Source organism: Mastigoproctus giganteus, chromosome 5 (assembly GCF_048544385.1).
Source record: "Mastigoproctus giganteus isolate SK-2022 chromosome 5, ASM4854438v1, whole genome shotgun sequence".
NCBI lineage: Eukaryota > Metazoa > Arthropoda > Arachnida > Uropygi > Thelyphonidae > Mastigoproctus > Mastigoproctus giganteus.
The window spans coordinates 198,184,441-198,204,522 of record NC_143579.1 but is presented as its reverse complement, the minus strand read 5'-3'; the positions used below and the strand labels follow the sequence as shown (position 1 = coordinate 198,204,522).

The following is a 20,082-nucleotide window of genomic DNA, read 5'->3' as shown; positions in this document are numbered from 1 at the left end:
TAATCCACAAGGCTCTTAACATATAATCCCTTCTATCGTGTCTGGGCAGAATTGCAGACACACAGACATTATGGCCTAGCTCGCGACATTTCCTCAGCATGGTCCTGTATTTTTCCAACAAATCGTCAGAGCGTGTATGTTTAATATCATTTGTCCCTACATGAATAGTAATATTTTCTTTACCCCCTTTAAAATCTGACAATCTGTTGGTGACATCATCAATAGTTGCTCCCGGCAGACATACCCTGGTTCTGCTCCACCTATCCTTATTACAAAAAATATTCCCCGTTTTCCTGACAATGGAGTCTCCTAATAAAACAATGTCCTTTTTGACCAGAGTAGTTTGCACTTGGTTTTTCTGTTTTGAGGCTCAAATCGGGTGTGCATCACTTGGTAGATTGCTGGAATTTTGAGTCCCTGACGAGCTCCCAGATGCATTATTTTCGAGGGCAAGCACTCATTTTTTCAGGGACTCAAATTGTTCCATCAGTGATTACATCTTTCAGTCTGTAAAACATATATTACAGTATTTATTGAAATAAAAATATGGAATATAGGTATTTGAATACCTATATTCCATATTCTTATTAAATTTCATTAGTCACATGATTCACTTGGTATTCAGTTCAATAAATATTGTAATATATATACTGTATACACACACACAAGATTATCTACATGTGCCCCACAGATTTAACTAGGTATGTCAATCAGTTATTCACTACTCTGCCAATACTAATACATGTAATCTAACATAATACTCACACACAAAACAGGTTGTGTGTATAAATTTGATTAACTGAACACAATACATCTTGTCTTATAATGTCAGAAAATGTAATAGTTTCTCTATGATGAATTTTTGTGGTAATTTAGGCACTTTTTTATGGATTGATTCAACTATTTTTCTTCATTTATTTATATTTAATGTATTTATGCAGAAGTATAAAGTATTTATTGGAATAATTAGCTACTGTTTTTATATGTATAGTAATAAAAATTCCTGTTAACTTGATCAAACTGCACACAAAACTTTAAAATAATTTCTTGTGTCAGATCAATTAATATGGTGCATGATTAAAAAGTCCCAGTTCATATATCATATTGCAATCAAAACTTTAAAAAAATTTGTTATGCTCAGCTAGATAAACTAATATGGTGCACAATATGCTCCAAAATCATTAATTTTTGTATTATACAATTTGTGATAACGACATCTTAACACTTTGGCAGCTGCCTTTGGTTGCCGTTCACGTGTGAATATTCCTTTTTTGTTGCCGACAACTCTAGTTATTTCTGAAGGGGAATAAAAAAAAGGTACTTTTAAAAAGCCTTCAAAACAAAGAATTAAAGTTCAAAGCTAAAATTTGAAATAATATCAAAAAAATCAATAATTTACTTTAACTGAATTGAGTACAGCAGTGGCATAGCTAAGTTTTTTGGGCCCTTAGGGAGGAAATCATTTTGGGTCCCTTATTTTTATTAAAATAAATTTTAATTAAGTATAATATTAAAAAATGTTAAATCATTTTAATAACATAAATATGTATTTTATTTACGATTTCTTTATAATTTTACAAACATCAAAAACATGAAAATTAATATTACAATATATGATGCTACTTATTAAATACAATTTGACAAACAAAAATTATGCTGTAACTAAAAAATTTATGAAAAAAGCTAAAATGTTCGTTTTTGTGCTTTTACATTTGCGAAATCATTAATAGTATCTTTTAAATCCATTTTACTGGCATATTTATGCTCAACAGCCAACACTGCAAGATTGCACATCTACTCTGACCAATAGCATTTCTTTTTATAATCTTTTATTATTCATAATTTACTAAATGATCTTTTGGCGGAGGCAGCTGACATGGGAAGCGTAAAAAATAACATAAATAAAGTAAAAATTTCTGAAAAGACTTTCTAGGGCACTATATTTTCAAATTAACAAATAAAAAAAATTGTCTGATAGACATGTCTGCTGATAAATCTTGTTTAATAAGTGTGATTAAATTACAATATTGAATCGGCAGTTGGGGAGAGAGTACAGATGAATATTTTTTTAAGAGATTTTCACACTCACTTAATATATCACCATTTGGTGATATATTAAGTGAGTGTTACATTGACATATTAATTATTTTTTTCGGTTCTTGTTTGCAAAATGATTTTTTACTAACTTCATACTTTCAAAACTATTTTTAATTTGTATTATAATTTTGTCTAAAACATAGTAAAAAACAGATGTTAACAAACTGATCTTTGTTATCAAACAAAAAATCTGAAGCTAATTCATCGTACTGTCTTTTAGTTCTAGTTTGTCGTTTGTCTTCAAATTTTCTTGGCAATTTGCTCAGATTTGTATTTAATTTGTTTGTATGAATTTCGAATGTTTTGTAAATTTTTACTGACTCAATCCAATACAAAAGTTCATTTTCACACATCACGTTATTCAAAAATATACAAATGAAAATAAAATAAAATGTCACATGATTCGCTTCTTGCTTCATAATTCTACACGTTTCATCTTGGTCTACTTTTTTTAGTTGATTTAAGATTCATTTCTGTCAAAGCTTTTATAATATTCGCTGTTGTTATTTGGTTTTTAGGAGCATTAGCAACTAAGGCCATATTGCCCCGGGGATATGCGGTGGTCATTCTCTGACTTATCCGCATCCTCCGTATTTGGTGGTCACGGGCTCGAACACCGGTCTAATCAAGAAGCGTGTGCTACACATTGCTGCTCCTGCCCACCTGGCTATGGAGGCACCTATAATATTCGCATAACAAACTTTCACCGTTATAGACTGCAATCTACCAGACCAGTGAGTAGGGTTGAGTTTTTTTATAATGTAACTTCAGATTCCCCAGTAAATTTAGAAAGAAGATCCAGTGGTGTATTCGGACCGGAATGACATTCCGGTACTTTTTTCTAAATGTCATAATAGAAAATCATTAAATTTATACACCTAATATTATGAAACAATGGCATAATCAAAGGGGAGGAAGAAATATCTATTTTACCCATTGCTACTAAAAATATATATTAATAGTAATCTTTAAAATTAATAGATTTCTTTAAAAAATTATTTAAAAACAAAAATATAAATTTTGCAATGAAACTTGAACGTTTCTTACTAAAGTACAATGTGTTAAAGAGATCCAACGAATGAGATATACTGTGATACGTGCAAATGCTGCATTTTGATTTGCCATGAGCTGAATGCTATGGCAATCACTGGTTGTCCTATGAACCGTGAGTCTGAAGTCTGATTCAGTTACTGTACAGCCAATGTGGCATTATCATATAGTCTTCTGGAGAACAAGTGTTCCGGTACTATTTTTTTTTGCAATACTGATGAATACTGATTTTTAGAAATAGTACAAAAAGATGGTATCTGAGAAGATCGCATCTTTTTGTACTATTTCTAAAAAAATTATACAAATTTTGAAGAATGTCAAAAAATTATGAAATGTTATTACAACAATTTAAGCTATCATTGATAACAAAATTTAAATTGTGACTTGCACAATGAATGTACTCTGCATTTAATTGGATCCTTTTAATGCGTGGCTGCACACCATTATAACCCCCCCCATAACATTTTTCAATGGGAATATTTAGCGTGTGTAATATTTTCATTATAATATCCATCATCATTTCTGCCGAATGATCATTCATGTCAGAATCCTAAAAACGCTTCACAAATTTCAAAATCTTTGGATTTTTCATGTTCTTCGTGAATTACATGAACATGACATACAATAACACTTAATTGATCTTTTTTTGTGAGATCTTGAGTAGTTCTAAAATTATTGAATAGAATGGTGCTGAATTAATTTTGAGTGTTAATTTGGTATCTAAACATCCTGTTAACTCATTTTGGATAGTGGAGCTTAAATAAATTACTGAACCAGATGGCTTATTAATAATTTGTTTCATTATGTCATCATTGTAATCTTCTGAAAATCCTTCCCGATGACCATGAAATGCTAAAGAATTTTTAGCCAACATAAGCATTATCCAAAATAACCATTCTAGTACCATTTTCCAAAATGAGGATCTGTATCTTACTTGTTCCTCAAGATCTTTATCAATCATTGTGTTCTTTTGCCACATTTCATGTATGGCACATGCCTCGATATGATGTTGAGAAACACTGAGTTTTTATTCGAAAAGATAGATTTTTCCAATCTTGTAGTCAGGAACACCCAGCATGGTTGGCAATATGCAGCATCTAAAATTTGTGAGTAGCACAGCCACAAACGAGGAATTGGACCATACACTGATGTAGAAAAGTAGTACGTGTCACTGAAACTTCTATTTTGTTGTTCAGGATCCCTTGGAAATGGTCCTTTAGGCCTTTGAGGTGACAAACTCATGTTTCTTTTTATTTCATCGGAAACGTTGATATCCACGTATTCTCCAAGATAGCTTGAGGGAATAAATGGTGCAGTGTGTTCAACACTAATATCTGACAAAGGCATTGTTGATTTGTTGATAGTTGAAACAATTTCAACTATGATTGTTGAATTGTTTTCATTTGATGACCCTGCTTGATTTAAATGATCAGCAGATATATTTACACCAGCATCATTCTTTTCCACATTTTCCAATTCAATACTGGTCTTTTCTTTACCTTCTTCTGAACATAATTCATTACTCTATTTTGTAAAGATCTAATTTAGGTAATTTATTGACTGCTTGTTCTTTTGCTTTTTTCTTGAACTCCACTTTTTCCCTTTTTCTTTTCATCCATTTTTAACTAAAATTTTATTAATTTAATTTTAAACTTTATATTTTAAATACAAATAGAAATAATACACAAATACATTTTTGTATGTCAATTTGCTGTTTGGATAATGACTTGAACTTGAACAAACTTGAAATGAAATTAATCAATTAACAACTTTTGACTACCATATATGGCTAAATGTTTGTATATGTGGGGCCTATCCCCTCTATCCTCCTATCAAGTTGGGGAATCCCAAACACCATACGATATGACAGATACAGTAATCGAACGGGTGTCTGATCACTATACAAAGTTGCATTTGTAAAAGCAAAATAAAGACTGCCGATGCCTGGGTTTGTTGTGTTTTGGTGATAAGATGTAAGAATTCCTTCCTTATTCTAGATGTGTCACATTGTTGAAGAGCTCAGTAAGAAAAATATTTCCATTAGATGTTGCATCTGTCTATAGGCCCTAGCATAATAGGGGCAGCCCTACTTGCATCTGTTTATGGGCCCTGATGAAGTAGGGCCCCTAGGCTTTGCCTACATGGTAGCTAGACCCCTGGAGTACAGTAAATTCTAAAATCTTGCACTCTTGAGGATTGAAAGATTTTAATATTTTCCAGATTTTAGAGGTATATCTAATGATTAAGCTGTTTTGCAGAAGCACATTATGGACTAACAACTAAATAGTCTTAACTGTAAACATTTACATTAACTAAAAAATAGTAGTGGTTAAAATGTAAACAACAGTTCAATTTGCTAAACATGAACAAACAATAAATGACAGCAAATTTCAGAATAGTAATGGATGTGCTTCAGAGAAAAAATATTTCTGCAATGAAGAATAAGAAAAAATTAACTATTCTTACTGATAATTATTATAATAAGGCAAGATCTTTATCAGTTTATATGATAGTTTGCTTTTTAAAAATGTACTATGGAGAAATTCAGTCAATTTCACACATATAATAACAATAATTGCTAATTTTCATTTTTTCCACCATTATAACAGAGAGAGAAACAACACGCAGTCAAGGCAACTCACCTCCTCTTCCATAACATTAGCCTGGAATAAGAATGCTAAGTGAGCTTGAGCTGCCTGTTGTTTTTCTCCCTGTTCTAGTCATGCACTAAATATGAATAATTATAATGGTAGGAAACTGGGTTAACCATAAATTTAATGAAGCATACATTTTTATTTGCAAGAGCAGTTCGCTCTAATGAAGCTTACTGAATAAGGGAAAGTACTAAAAGAGAGAAATAAGATGTGTGCAGGATTACCTTATCCTTCCACCTTCTTTTGCATCCAGCAAAATTTAGACTGCATTGCAATAGTCTTGGTTCTCACAGCAGAACAAACACCTTTGTAATGAGTTGTCCTGATATTAATAATTTAACACTACAGTACTTTCAAAGAGATGGCCTTGATAAAAGTTTATTTGAATGTTTAAAAGATGAGGCTGCTATAACAGTTTGTTTCAGGACTAACTGCTCCATCCTCAGATATTAGGTGATTTCTCGTGATGAAACTCACACAATATAGTTAATAGCATTAACTATATTACAAATTTGAAAACTCTGATTTTTTTTTATACAGAATGATAGTACACACCAAAAGCTTTACAAATGTTCTATCTGTGTATCACTACTAGAGAGGGACCAATTAGTCCTGAAACAGGCTATCAGAACAGCCTCACCTTTTAAACAAATGGCCAATTCACCTTTTGGTGAGGCCTTCAGTTTGAAGGCAGAGCAATATGAGAACAACTATTTGTAAAATGTGTTCTGTTGTGAGAACTAAGACCACTGCATTATCTATGCAATGGCCTTAGTTCTCAATTCTTAATTCTATTACATGATCTCAATTTAAACTTTTTCACAGCCAGCAAAGTTTAAATGACAAAATAATATCTTATAAAGAGAAATGTCACCTTTTTTTTTTTTTTTGCATGGATTCCAAAAAAAATGTGATTGTTGACCGGATTGCTTTCTTAATATCAGTAGTTCAAAGTGTTGATTTTTTTTTTTTTGATAAAAAAATGCCAGATTTTAAATAATTCTGGATTAGACTGTATATATTAAGTGCAATAGCATCATTAATACACAGCCATTTCTGAATTAACAGAATATTTATAAGGTGGCATCGTTTTAAGTTATACAGTATCTCATATTGTGAATATCTTCACAATGAGTTGCCATGATATTGCACTACTTCGAATAAGTAACGCTTCACCTAAGGAGAAGACTAATGTTACTTATTCTCAGATAGGTACACCACCCAGGCAGCACCCTTTCAGGGCTATTTGGCTCTTTTTCAGTGGGTGGGTAGGTACCCAAGTGATGCAATGATGGCAAAACAGTTTTGAAGTATAACTCCACAATATGAGAGATGCCTGATGGTGTATGATGTAATATATACATAGTTAATATATACACAGTCTAAACTTGCTCGCATCTTGAGGCTTTTAGCCCTAAACGCATCTTAGTCTAAATACATCATACACCATCAGGCATCTCTCATATTGTGGAGTTATACTTCATAACTGTTTTGCCATCATTGCATCACTCGGGTACCTACCTACCCACCCACTGAAGAAGGGCCAAATAGCCCTGAAACAACGCCAGGGGAAGCCTGGTGATGTCCGGAGTTTCCAAGAATATGTAAAAACAGCCTTCTCCACTGGGGAAGCGTTGCCTATTCGAGGAGTTTGAGTTTTTTGAGTGGTGTGAGTTGAAGGAGTTACTGTCCCTTTCATTCTTCTACACAGTTTCTTTTCCTCTTCCACTCCTATTACTTTCCCTCTACCTTTTTGCTTTTCTAAGTCTAATGGGGACAACTGGATAGTTGAGTTGTTATCCCACACAAATACAAAACAGCCCTGAAACGGTGCCGTCTGGATGGTGGTACCTATCTGAGAATAAGTAACATTAGTCTTCTCCTTAGGTGAAGCGTTACTTATTCGAAGTAGTGCAATATCATGGCAACTCGTTGTGAAGGTATTCACAATATGAGATATAACTTAAAACGATGCCGCCTTATAAATATTCTGTTAATTCAGAAATGGCTGTGTATTAATGATGCTATTGCACTTAATATATAAATAGTCTAAACTTGCTCACAGCTTGAGGCTATTAACCCTAAACGCATCTTAGTCTAAATAATTCTGCATTTTAAATTGCAAATTTTACAGAAATTGCACTTTATTTGTAATTACATAGTTTAATCTTATTATTACACTAACAATAATGATATATATATATATATATTTATATTTTGATACAAATAAATATTTATAAAAATTTATCAAATATTTATCTTTTGATATGTGAAAAACTAAAAATTTTACAGCTCTTTTCTTTAAGGCTGAGAAAAAGATTTTTCTCAGTCTTAAAGAGAAACAGTTGTAATAGATTCAGACCGAAAGTTTACCTGTATGCAATTAGAACTTCTATCATTTACTAAAGCTAACCCTTATCCTAGTTAGTTGTGAAGGACAAATTGCCATTTTTCAAAAATATGTACAATGATGACAAAAGATTCTCTCTAGGCTACTAAACAATTCCCTCGTAATGACATTGGCTCACTTACAGATTTTAGATGAAATAAGCCCTTCTATGGTTCTTTAAGGTATGATTTTGGCTATAAACGCTAGTATGAGGCCGCTAAAATTTTCTCGGGGTACGAATTTTTGACCCAGTCCACCTCTGTCTATCAATATTACTTTTCTCTTTCTCTCTGAATCTGTAGTGTCTTCACCAGGACGCTTCCTTTTCACACCTTTTAAGTTTTTAGTGAATAAAGCATAATTACAAAATGAGGAGCATGCTTGATACACATAAACAAAGCTGCGCACATGCAACTGAATAAACAACACCGTAAAGGCAAAAACATTATTATCATCTCACTAGCTCACATTGTAGCTCACACTTTTCTGGAGGTCACTATCACAAAACAAAAACAATTTCCAGTTGCGTTCCTGCTAGTGGAATCTGTTCTAAATGGGTAGTAAACTCATTCTAATTGCATTTGCAATAATACCGATAGCTGGAATTATGGGGGTTTTACATTATCATGACGAAACGTGTTTCCCCTTCACTGATATAAAAAACAAATACATTTTCAGAATCTTCTCTTCATTCCTATCGTGTTGCATTCAGTTGGGGTGATTCCGCATTCGACTGCCATTTCTTGTAAACGCGAAGGCGAATTGTGCATAAGCGAATTCAGTTTGTGTTATATACCATTCCCCTATTTATAAATCGTGTATGATCGAATTCATGTAGTGTAAACACGTGTTATACGAGGACCGACTGTACTTAGTGTCCATAGATTTTACCATTCGTAACTTGCCACCATTGTTATATGATACGGAAAAGCGTAACGTTTAACGTAAGGTTCAACATAAAACTAGATAGCAAAATACGTAGAACTGTATTGGAAATCTGTTAGTTTAGTTTAGTATTATCGATTAATCAATTAAGAATTTATTAATCTTATTAAGCTTTATTGTTAATTAAATTGTACTTAAACGGAATCATGACCCATAGTATAAGCAGCAAAGCAACAAAAACAAATAGCTGTAGTACTGTGGCTCAGGAGGGGGTAGAACCGAAGGGAGCGATTCTTCAACACATCAGTCTAAACAAAAAATGTGCGACGTGTGAAATGCTTGCAGATCTGTCTAGAACAGGACATGATCTAGCCAAGGAGGATGTCTATGTGTGTGTGTGCTAGATGCAGAGACTGAAGAAATTAGGTGCCAACTCAATGTTCTGATAGGCTATGTCTACATCTATGAGAGTTTGAGGTGTAGGGTAGATGCCCTCGAGGAAATTAATATGAGGGGACCATCAAGCTCTCAGCTGCCCAACTCAACACCAGAGCTCACTAATCTGCATCAGGCAACATTGGCAATCTCCAAGGCAGAATGCGCTGGTCCCAAAGGAGCTGGTTATTGTCAGGAAGATGGGGATGTATTATGCAAAAAGGATAGGTGGAACAGTACCAGGGTATGTCTGCAAGGAGCAAAGGTTGATGACATTGTAGAATAGATATAAGGGCACAAAATTGTTGTATATGTTGGCACAAATGACCTTAAGAATAAGAGATCTGCAGATTTACTTAACAAGTACAGATCAATATTGAAAAAAAGTCATGAGTTAGGGTTAAATTTGAGTGTCTGCAATTCTGCCCAGACATGATAGGAGGGAGTATATGATGAAAGCCTTGTCAATGGACACTGCTCTATGTGGACTGATGTTATTAGTAGCGTCCCCCAGGGTTTGGTGCTGGGCCTATTGTTGTTTTCTGTGTATATTAATGATATCGATGAAGGTATATCAGGTTTAATGTCCAAGTTTGCAGATGATACAGAGGTTGGTATGGTTGTTAATGACAGTAAAGACAATATGCTGCTGCAATAGGATCTAGAAAAGTTAGGGAGATCGGCTGAGAAGTAGCAACTGAAGTTTAACATTGACAAATGAAAGGTACTGCATACGGGTAACAGTAACCCAAAAGAAACATACGAACTGTGTGGTACTACACTCAGGGAGGTGGAGAATGAAAAGGACCTGGGGTTAATTGTCTGAGCAGTGCAGACGGGCTGCCAGAGCAGGTCATGGAGTTTTGTCAATGATATACAAAGGGTACTAGGAAAGTTTTGCAATACAGCTTTGTTTATTTAATTTTTTCAAAGTAATTTCCTCTACATTCAATACACCTCTCCATCCTCCGAAACCAATCTTTAAACCAGTTCTGCCAAGTTTCACTAGGGAGTAAAGCACACTCGTTTTCCCAAGCCCGTAGAAGGTCCTCATCACTGGAAAACCGCCTCCCTTTTAGCTTCATTTTCACATACGGGAACAGTGCAAAGTCGCAGGGAGCAAGGTCTGGACTGTAGGGAGGGTGCTCAAGAAGTTCCAGTCCTGTCGTGGTCAAATATTCGGTGCAGGCTTTGGCGCGGTTAGCTGGAGCATTATCGTGATGGAGGTACCAGGTGTCCATTCTTGACTTTGGCCGCAGGTTCTTCATAGATCCAATGACTTTAGGCAGGCATTGTTCAGTATACCACTTAGCTGTGACTGTCTTCTGCATGTCCAAAACGACACGTTCCACAATTCCACTCGATTTGAAAAATACAGCTATCATTTTCTTCTTTACAGATCGGGATTTTCTGACAATTACGGGTGTGTCGTCATCATCAAAGACCCAAACTTTGTTTTGAGCCTTGGTAGGCAGATCGTAATAGTACCAGCCAAGTCTCGTCACCCGTCACGATGTTGTTCACATACCGAGATTGTCCCTTATCAAACTTTTTTAACATCTCCCGGCACCAAGTCACACGTCGTGTCATCTGCTCTTCAGTCAGTTGATACGGCACCCAGAGAGAACAAAGTTTCTTCACGTGCAAATGATTTGCAGAATCGAACGAATTGCTGGTGCATTTAGGCCCAAAGTATCCTCTATCTGTTGGTAGGTCACTCGTCTGTTTTCATCAAGCATTTTCCTCACAGCAGTAACGTTTTCCTCCGTAAGTGACGTTCGTGGCCTTCCCGGCCTCTCAGAATCCTCCAGAGTGAAATTTCCCCTTTGGAATTCTCTATACCACCTGAATATCGTTGTACGATGTGGACAATCATCATCTAGTGCAAGAGTCATTTCTTCTAAGCACTGGTCTATGGTTAAACCACGCACGAAATTATACCGCAAAACTGTCCTTATCTCATTTCGTGACCACGATGCCATCGCAAGCACTTTACACTCTCACTACTAATGAATAACTGAGCCCATCGACTTGGCGCGGCGGCTACTATGCACATATGAACATGTCTCAACATGCAGCAACAAGCAGCTTCCTGTGATTCACTGTTGCGTCATATTGCAAAATTTTCCTAGTACCCTTTGTATAGGAATTTTGCTAGCAGAGACAAGGAAGTGATTATCCCCTTGTATAAGGCAATGGTCAGGCCACACCTTGAGAACTGCATACAGGTCTGGAGGCCTCATTTAAAGAAGGATGTAGAGTTGCTAGAATGAGTACAGAGAAGGGCAACAAGATTGGTGAGAGGAACAAAGAGGTGCTCTTACAAAGAGAGGCTTAAGTTCTGCAAGTTGCAGCATCTGGAGACTAGGTACTTGCAAAGTGATCTGATTCAGGTGTATAAGGCCTTGAAAGGTTAAAGAAGGCTCAATGCTGATGGGATACTTCCGCTTGCTCAGATTAAACACCTGATGGGGCATATATTCAAATTGAGGAAAGACAGTTGTAGAATAGATGTGTGGATGTTTGCCTTTAACCAGCAGGTAGTTGATTGCTGGAACAGACTTCCATCTGTTGTTGTTGTGGAAGTTGATAGCTTAAATAAATTTAAGGCTGAACTGGACAAACATTTGGAGTGATCTGATTGTGAAATGGGAAGGTTTTTTTTTTTGGCTGATGCTATATAAGCTTGCTTTCTTGTATCATATGCTTCAACTAATGCTAAAGTGCAGTGAAATGACTCAGAAGATTGTAATTCTTCATCATTAACCTTATCAAAATTGTCTATAGGATTAGGCCCAGAATCCTCCTCTTCTATCTCACAACTTGTCTTCAAAAAAATCACCCACATTGGACCATCAGAGATGTTTGTAAAACACAAACATCTCTGATGGTCAATTTTCTCCCTGTCAGTGTTTTTCTTGCTCTTCATTTGTCGTCTTTGGTTCATCATGACAAGTGTTTCTTGACTAATTTTTTCTTCTTTGGATTTCTGTTTCCCTATAGGTTTCTTGGGCTTTATCACTTTCAGAAAGTTGTAATATTCCTCGTCGATATCTTGGTCCTGAGCAGTCTGCAGAAGCTCAAACCTGTTCTTAAGTTCCAGTACATACTGCTTTTTCTCCTCCTCTGTTATTTCAAAGACCTTTGTATTATTTACTCGAGTCAGTTTGTATTATACAATACAGTGCAATACACCGTACAATACAGTGCTCACCAATTACGCTAGTTTACAAATTTAAGTTTGTTCACTGGGGTTTGAATTTCAATAGGTCCTTCTGCCGAAATTTGATTTCAAATATAACTTAGATTTTTTTCTATCACATCCAGATACATCACAATTAAAAAATAAAAAAGTATTGTTTTTTACAAAAGTATATAACTTTATTGTATTTAGTAATGACAAATTAAAAGGATTACATTTTATATATCAAAAAATACGTGAATACTAACAAGTATTAATCAAAATTCTGAAACTTTCATTAATCGGACCTTAGTCTCTTTGTTTGAAAAGAACGTTTAATTGTTTTTCTTTTATGTGCAGTGCCAGGTTTCTCTCTTTTTAAACACCAGCAGTAGTCGGCCATCATGCTTGAATTCCATCTTCCCTGGTACCTCTGCGCCATTTCCTTTATGTCCTAATGGAATCTCCCCCCCCCACTTGTTCTTCACTCATCTGTGCAAGATTTTCGGGGAAAAAATCAAGATGGGTATGCAAAAAGTGAATTTTGATGCTCATATTGCAACCTAAATTGCTCCCAGAAACCTCGGCAAGAGGAGTCTGTCAGCAGAATGGTCTGATGATAAGTATCGGTAAAATACACGAACTGTCACTTTGATGTATAGTAGTTTAGGCACATTAATAAACTATATTATTAATTTCACTTGGTATAAGAATGGTATTAAATATAGTAATAATCTTAATGGAAAACAACCACATAATGTCCTTCCCTAACTATATTAGACATTATATGAATTTCACTTTTGTGACATTCCACATATGTCATGGAAATAAAATTATATGGAAGTCACTAAATGATTTAAGTTAATAATGTGAAATATTTGCAATGAAAAGAAAAGTTTTTTTTGAATTACACATTGCTTAATCATCTCACTCTTTACCTTCCATTCTGTTCAGCATGTATAATAAAGGTATTCTGAAATCCTGCAAAACAGATTAATTTCTGGCAGTGGCATTTTATACAAATAACTGCCTCACATTTATATGGATTTTTCATTTGCAGCTTGTAGTACATGCACTATAATCTGCAAATAAAATGTTGGTGTATAGTCAGAGAAGTGATTTCAATAAATTGCTTCTAGGAATACATTCACCAAAATTCAGCAAAGACTGGATTGAAAAATATTCATTTCAATATTACAAAAGTCTACCTTAATTTAATTTAACTCAGTAGAAAATAAAATGTGAAAACTATCAAAATTAGATTTCTGATATTTACTTACGCTGAACAGTGAGAAAATCAGCAAAATTCCATATCATTTCTCCTACAAAAAAGCCATTTTTCTTCAAAACATCAAATGCAAGATGATAATTCATTATAAATTCTGTTTGGTAATCTTCAGTGAAAATGAATGTGGGTTCCTTTAAAAAAAAAATAAAGAAATAAAATGCAACTTAAAATACACATTCTACTTGTACAAATTTTACATATTCTAGCCCTTGCACATCAGGAGTAAACTAGAATGAACCAAAACTTGTATATGGAAATTTCCAACCTGTTTCAATAATAATGGCAGTCCTATTTTAGTATATTATAGTAAGCTTGTAGTTCTCAGTGTTCTGATTGTGTATATGCATTTATTTTTCTAGTGGGATGAGTACTTCAAAAATTAAATAGTACATAAACACTTTCATATGTTCATTCTCTCCATCAAAAGAACACTAGTGCAGGTCTCATTGCCTTCCCAAACAACTTAATTTACTGCCAGATCAAATATACCATTAGCTTATGCCTACTATCATGTATACATAAGTTATAAATGCCAACAATTAATAGTAACTATGTATTTTTATTTTTTTAGGTATTATTAATAGTAACTAAGTATACCATAAATTAATAGTAACTAGGTATTTCACCAAGGGGTGTCAAGACTACTAATCAGAATTTCTAAAAGGTACAAACTGAAGGTTATAATGATATATGCACCAACATCGATGATGATGATGAAGAGGTTGAAGAAATGTACACCAAAATTGAGACTTCTAGATGAACAGAAAACTCACTACACCATTATTATGAGGTATTCAATGCTAAGGTTGGAAAGAGGCAAAACAGCGCACAAAAGGAAACTACAGGAAATTTTGGAATTGGCGAAAGAAAAAACCCCAGGGGGCTCGTGTCTGGTGAGTATGGGCTTAGCACACCCAGGGTCCTGAGCTGGATATCATCAATATATCATCATTCTTCTCTTTCTTGGTGATTCCCTTCTATTTCTGACACTCTCTCTCTCTCACAGGGTAACTTGGAAATTTTTTTTAGCTGGTGCAGCATAAGCCTCAAGCTTCCTTGCATTATATGGCTAGTAATAATAATAATAAATGAAAGAGGTCAAAGACTTGTGGAATTTGCAGAATCTCAAGGAATGCCAGTAATGAACACTTTTTTCAAAATAAGGGTGAACAGAAAATGGACATGGAAGAGCCCAAATGGATTAACAATTAATGAATTCTACTTCATCCTCACTAACAGAAGATATATTGTGAATGATGTTGCAATCCTGAACAAGGTATATATTGGAAGTGATCACAGAATGGTAAGATGCACACTTCATACAGATGTAAGAAAGGAAAAAACTGATTTGAATAAATAATACAAAGGTTTTTGAGATAACAGAAGAGGAGAAAAAGAAGTATGTACTGGAACTTAAGAACAAGTTTGAGCTTCTGCAGACTGTTCAGGACCAAGGTATCGACGAGGAATACAACTTTCTGAAAGTGATAATGCCTGAGAAATTTATAGGTTAAAAATAAATCCAAAGAAGAAAAAAATTAGTCAAGAAACACTTGTCGTGATGAACCAGACAAGGACAAAATTGAGTATACTGAGTTATGCAAAGCCATTAGAAAGAGACTCAGGGAGGACATAAGAAGATTTAACACAAGAAAAGTAGAACAAGCATTAAGGGAAGACAACAGACTTAAATCAGAAGCCATGAGCAGTAATACAGAAAGACAAATGATATTGAAACTGAAGAATACTGATGGTGTACTTATAAATAGCAGAGAAGGCATAATTCAAATGTCAGAAGACTACTATAAAGAATTATATAAAGAGTGAGGGAATGATGCCAGCAGTGAGGAAGATGGATCACAAATTAGCAACACACACACACAACATACCCGATGTCCTTCCTGATGAGACAGAACATGCACTGAAGAATACGAGGAATAAGAAAGCCCAAGGAGAAGATGAAGTTATTGTAGAGTTGTTAAAATTGGGAGGAAGAGACAACACAAACTAGCAAGACTCTTCACAAAAGGCATTAGAAAAGGCATGATGCCTAAGGAGTGAAATAATGCAATCATAATTTTGCTGCATAAGAAAGAAGATAAATTGGAAATTAGACCAATTAGCTTGCTGTCCCAAATCTACAAGTTGTTCACAAGGGTCATTACTGACAGATTAGAAAGAATACTTGATGAGAATCAACCAAAAGAGCAGCTGGCTTTAGGACAAGATTCTCAACTATGGATCACCTTCATGTAATATCGCAGCTAATGGAGAAAACAAATGAACAAAAAATACCATTATGCCTGGCATTTGTGGATTACAAAAAGGCATTTGACTCCATACAGTATTAGGCAATGTTTCAGGCACTGGAAAGACAAGGCATAGATACCCCACATATTATGATTTTGAAGAAAATATATGAGAATACTACCTCCTTTAGTAGACTAGACAAAGACAGTAGGAAATTTAAAATTGAGAAAGGAATTCGACAAGGAGACATAAGTTATCTCCAAAGTTGTTTACTGCTGCTCTTGAGGAAGCTTTCAGAAGATTGGACTGGTTGCAGAAAGGAGTCAATGTGAATAGAGAGCATCTAACCATTTACGATTTGCAAATGACATTGTGATCCTAAGCCACAATCCCAAAGAATTGGAGGAAAATCTTAATCAGTATGCAGTTAGTAAGGATTCCGGACTAAAGATGAATACGGCTAAAACAAAAGTAATGATGAACAAGTATGCCACAGAAAGGGATATAATCATTGAAGGTGCAGTAATTGAAAAGGTGGATTCATATACTTATCTGGGACTAGTCATTAGCTGTAATAATGATAAATAGCTGGAAGTCAAGAGAAGCATAAATTTCAGATGGATAGCATTCAAGAAATATAGTCACATACCGAGGAGCAATCCCAATTTGTCTGAAAAGTAAAAAAAATGAACTAATGTATACTCCCCACCATGACTTATGGAAGTGAAACTCGGGCACTCAACCAAAAGAATGGAAGAGAAGCCGAAAACTACCAGCAAAGAATGGAACAAATAATATTAGGATCCACACTGTTAGAAAAGAGAAACACATGGATTAGGCAGCAACCACAAATAAAGGACATTCTTATCAAAACTAAAGAACTGAAGTGGTCTTGGGCAGGACCTGCTTGAAGACATTATAACAGATGGACTAAGAAAATAACAGAATGGTATTCAAGAGGAACTAAAAGTAAATCTTGAAGACAACAACGGAGATGGACAGATGAAATTCACGAGTTTGCGGTAGTAAATGGTTGGCCATTGTATAAAACAGAAGGAACTGGAAAGTTATTGGAGAGGCCGTCAATCTGCAGTGGATTGAATATGGCTGACAATGATGAGGTATTTTTTTTTTTATGTGAATCCCAAACACGAGAGGTATTAGAACCTATAGTACTTAGTACCGTGCTTAGGTTGGAGGTTGAGAAGACGAAAGAAGATATTTGTTGACATTGGACTTGAACTTCTGTAGATTGTAATTTTCAGGAAATACGTATGAAGGAAGGTTGTTCCAGAAAACGGCAGTTGAATAAATAAATGAGGAAGATGAAAAGTTGGTTCTGTGGGTTTGAAGTTGGACAGTAAATGGATGTTGGCTGGTGGCGGCACGGGTTCAGACTGTTTTGAAAGAGAGAGCGGGGATTATAGAAGCCAATTCAGAAGAACAGTGCCCATGGAAGTATCTGTAGAAGAGGAATGAATGCAGCAGAAACAGTACGTCTATGAGAGAGCAAGTGGAGAGACTCTGTTAGAGATGAATCATTAATTAACCTAACTGCCCTCTTCTGAATGGAATCAAGAAGCCTGAGAGAGGTTTTTGGGGCACCACCCCAGATGTGGGAACAATATTCCATGGCAGGGCGAATTTGCGATTTATACAGAGTGAGCAGCTGTTTGGAAGAAAAGTAATGGCGAGAGCGAAAGAGAAAACCAAGTTTTTTAGATGCAGAGGAAGCAATATTTGTAATGTGCTTGTGCCAAGAGAGATTAGAAGTCAGGGTAATCCCCAAAAAAGATATATCATTTTGCCTAGAAATCGGAGTGTCACTAAAGATAAGCATAGCAGCAAAAGAATCCTTTTTGCGAGATATAAGACAAGACTGAGTTTTAGAAGGGTTGAAATCAACTAAATTGTCTTTGCCCCACTGGAGAATTACCTGAAGATTGGCATTTAAGAAATTGGTAGCAGATTTTCGAGAAGTTGAAGCTCATTGAGCAGAACAAGGTTTCTCAAAATGGAAAGTGGAATGCAATGTGCTATGGATAGGATTTCCAGTCAATGGAAGAAGGTCATTAATATACAAGAGGAAAAGAGTGGGGGAAAGAATTGAACCTTGAGGGACACCGACATTAGTGGAGAAGTTAGAAGACAGAGAGCCATCTACCATCATCCTCAGTGAACTATCAGAGAGAAAACTGGATAACCAATTACCAAAAACGGTTGGCAAACCATAAGATGGAAGCTTGTTTAGAAGACCTTCATACCAAACACGATAAAAAGCCTTTGAGATGTCAAGAGCAACTACTTGTGTTTCACTGAACCTTTCCATTGAATTAGTCCATAAATGGGTAACATAAGCCAGAATATCACCAGTGGATCGACACTGACAGAATCCATACTGGCGATCGTTGATCAGACGTAAGGTTTCTAGGTAGTTTAAGAGTTGGCGGTTAATTAATTTCTCCATTACTTTAGAATGAGAAGAAGTAATTGCAAGGACGATAATTGGATGGGAGGGATTTGTCACCCTTTTTAGGGACTGGCTAGATATGAGAAAATTTCCAAGAAGGAAAATCACCTTTGGAATAAGAAAGTGAAAAAACGTGGCAAAGAAAACAGGAGTAAGTTCAGGAGCACAGGTTTTGAAATACCATCAGGACCTGGAGCTTTCTTAGCATCAAGATTCGTCACGATCCTTCTGACATCCTTCTGACAGAGGACCACAGGAGGCCTTGAATGGAGCATGTTCGGAATGGTGGGAGGTGTTTTACCAAGATCATTAATACAGGAGTTCGCAGAAAAATGGGATGCTAGCATGTCAGCTTTATCCTTGACTGAAGTGACAACAGAACCATCTGGTTTTGACAGAGGCGGGAGCAGAGATGGGCAAAGGTTGTGGCCATAGCTTTGGCAAGAGACCAGAATGCCCGGCTACCATTAGGGCAAGAGGCAAGTTTTCTACTCTTAGCCTGTTAAAACTCTAGTTTGGACTGATTAATAACTGCTTTACAATCGTTGCGAACTTTGGTGTAGGCAGAAAATTAAACTGAAGAATTAGAAACAAGCCAATTACGATATGCAAAATTCGTCTCTTGAACAGCCTTACCACATTTATTGGAAAACCAAGGTTTAGATAAAGGACGAAATTTTAAAGTGGAGTGTGGGATAAAGGATTCCATTCCTATAAGAATAATTTCACTGACACAATCTGACCAAACGTTGACATCAGAAGTTTTGAAACGGTAATCCGACCAAGGAAAAGAAGAAAAGAAATCTCGCAGGTCATCCCATTTTCCTTCTTGTAATGCCAAACACGAGGTTGGGAATAGCCATGAGATAAATGTTCCATTGGAGAAGAGACAATCACCAAGTCGTGATATGAAGTGCCCAAAGGACCTCTCACTTCGACCGTGTACTTAGAAGGGTTGTTTGTGAGAAAAAGATCAAGCGTGTTGGCTGTATGATTAGGATTGTCCGGTATTCTTCTAGGTAAATGAACAATTTGTGCTAGGTTATTAGTAATTGCAAAAGCTTCAGCATCTCGACCAGCTGGGTCGGTGTGACTATAAAACAGAAGCCAGCTGGAGTCGTGAACATCATGTATATGAGGTATTGCTCAAAACATCAAATGCAGATATTGTTGGGATTTCAGAGATGTGGTGTCACACAGATATAACGAATGCAGAACTGCAATTTGGGGAGTACAATGTCTACAGAAAGGATAGACAGAATAGGAAGGGAGGAGGGGTTATGCTATTAGTTAAAAAACACATAAAATCCAAGGAAGTGAAGCCAGTCGACATCGCTGGACAGTGCAGTGTCTAGTCAGTTTGGTGTGACATAAGCATTGGGA

At 35.6% G+C, this 20,082-nt stretch overlaps 1 protein-coding gene across 1 annotated transcript in view; it reads right to left on the bottom strand.

Moving 5' to 3' along the window:
- Nucleotides 1–1,057: 1,057 nt before the first annotated feature.
- LOC150085986 (beta-glucuronidase) overlaps nt 1,058–20,082 on the bottom strand; it is a 272,855-nt gene continuing 253,830 nt past the window's right edge. The window contains exons 11-12 of the mRNA XM_090374318.1: nt 13,972–14,110; nt 1,058–1,296 (exon numbers count right to left, since the gene is read on the bottom strand). Of these exons, the coding sequence (XP_090230444.1) occupies nt 1,151–1,296; nt 13,972–14,110 (285 nt within the window). The 3' untranslated portion in view covers nt 1,058–1,150. The remainder of the gene's footprint in view (nt 1,297–13,971; nt 14,111–20,082) is intronic.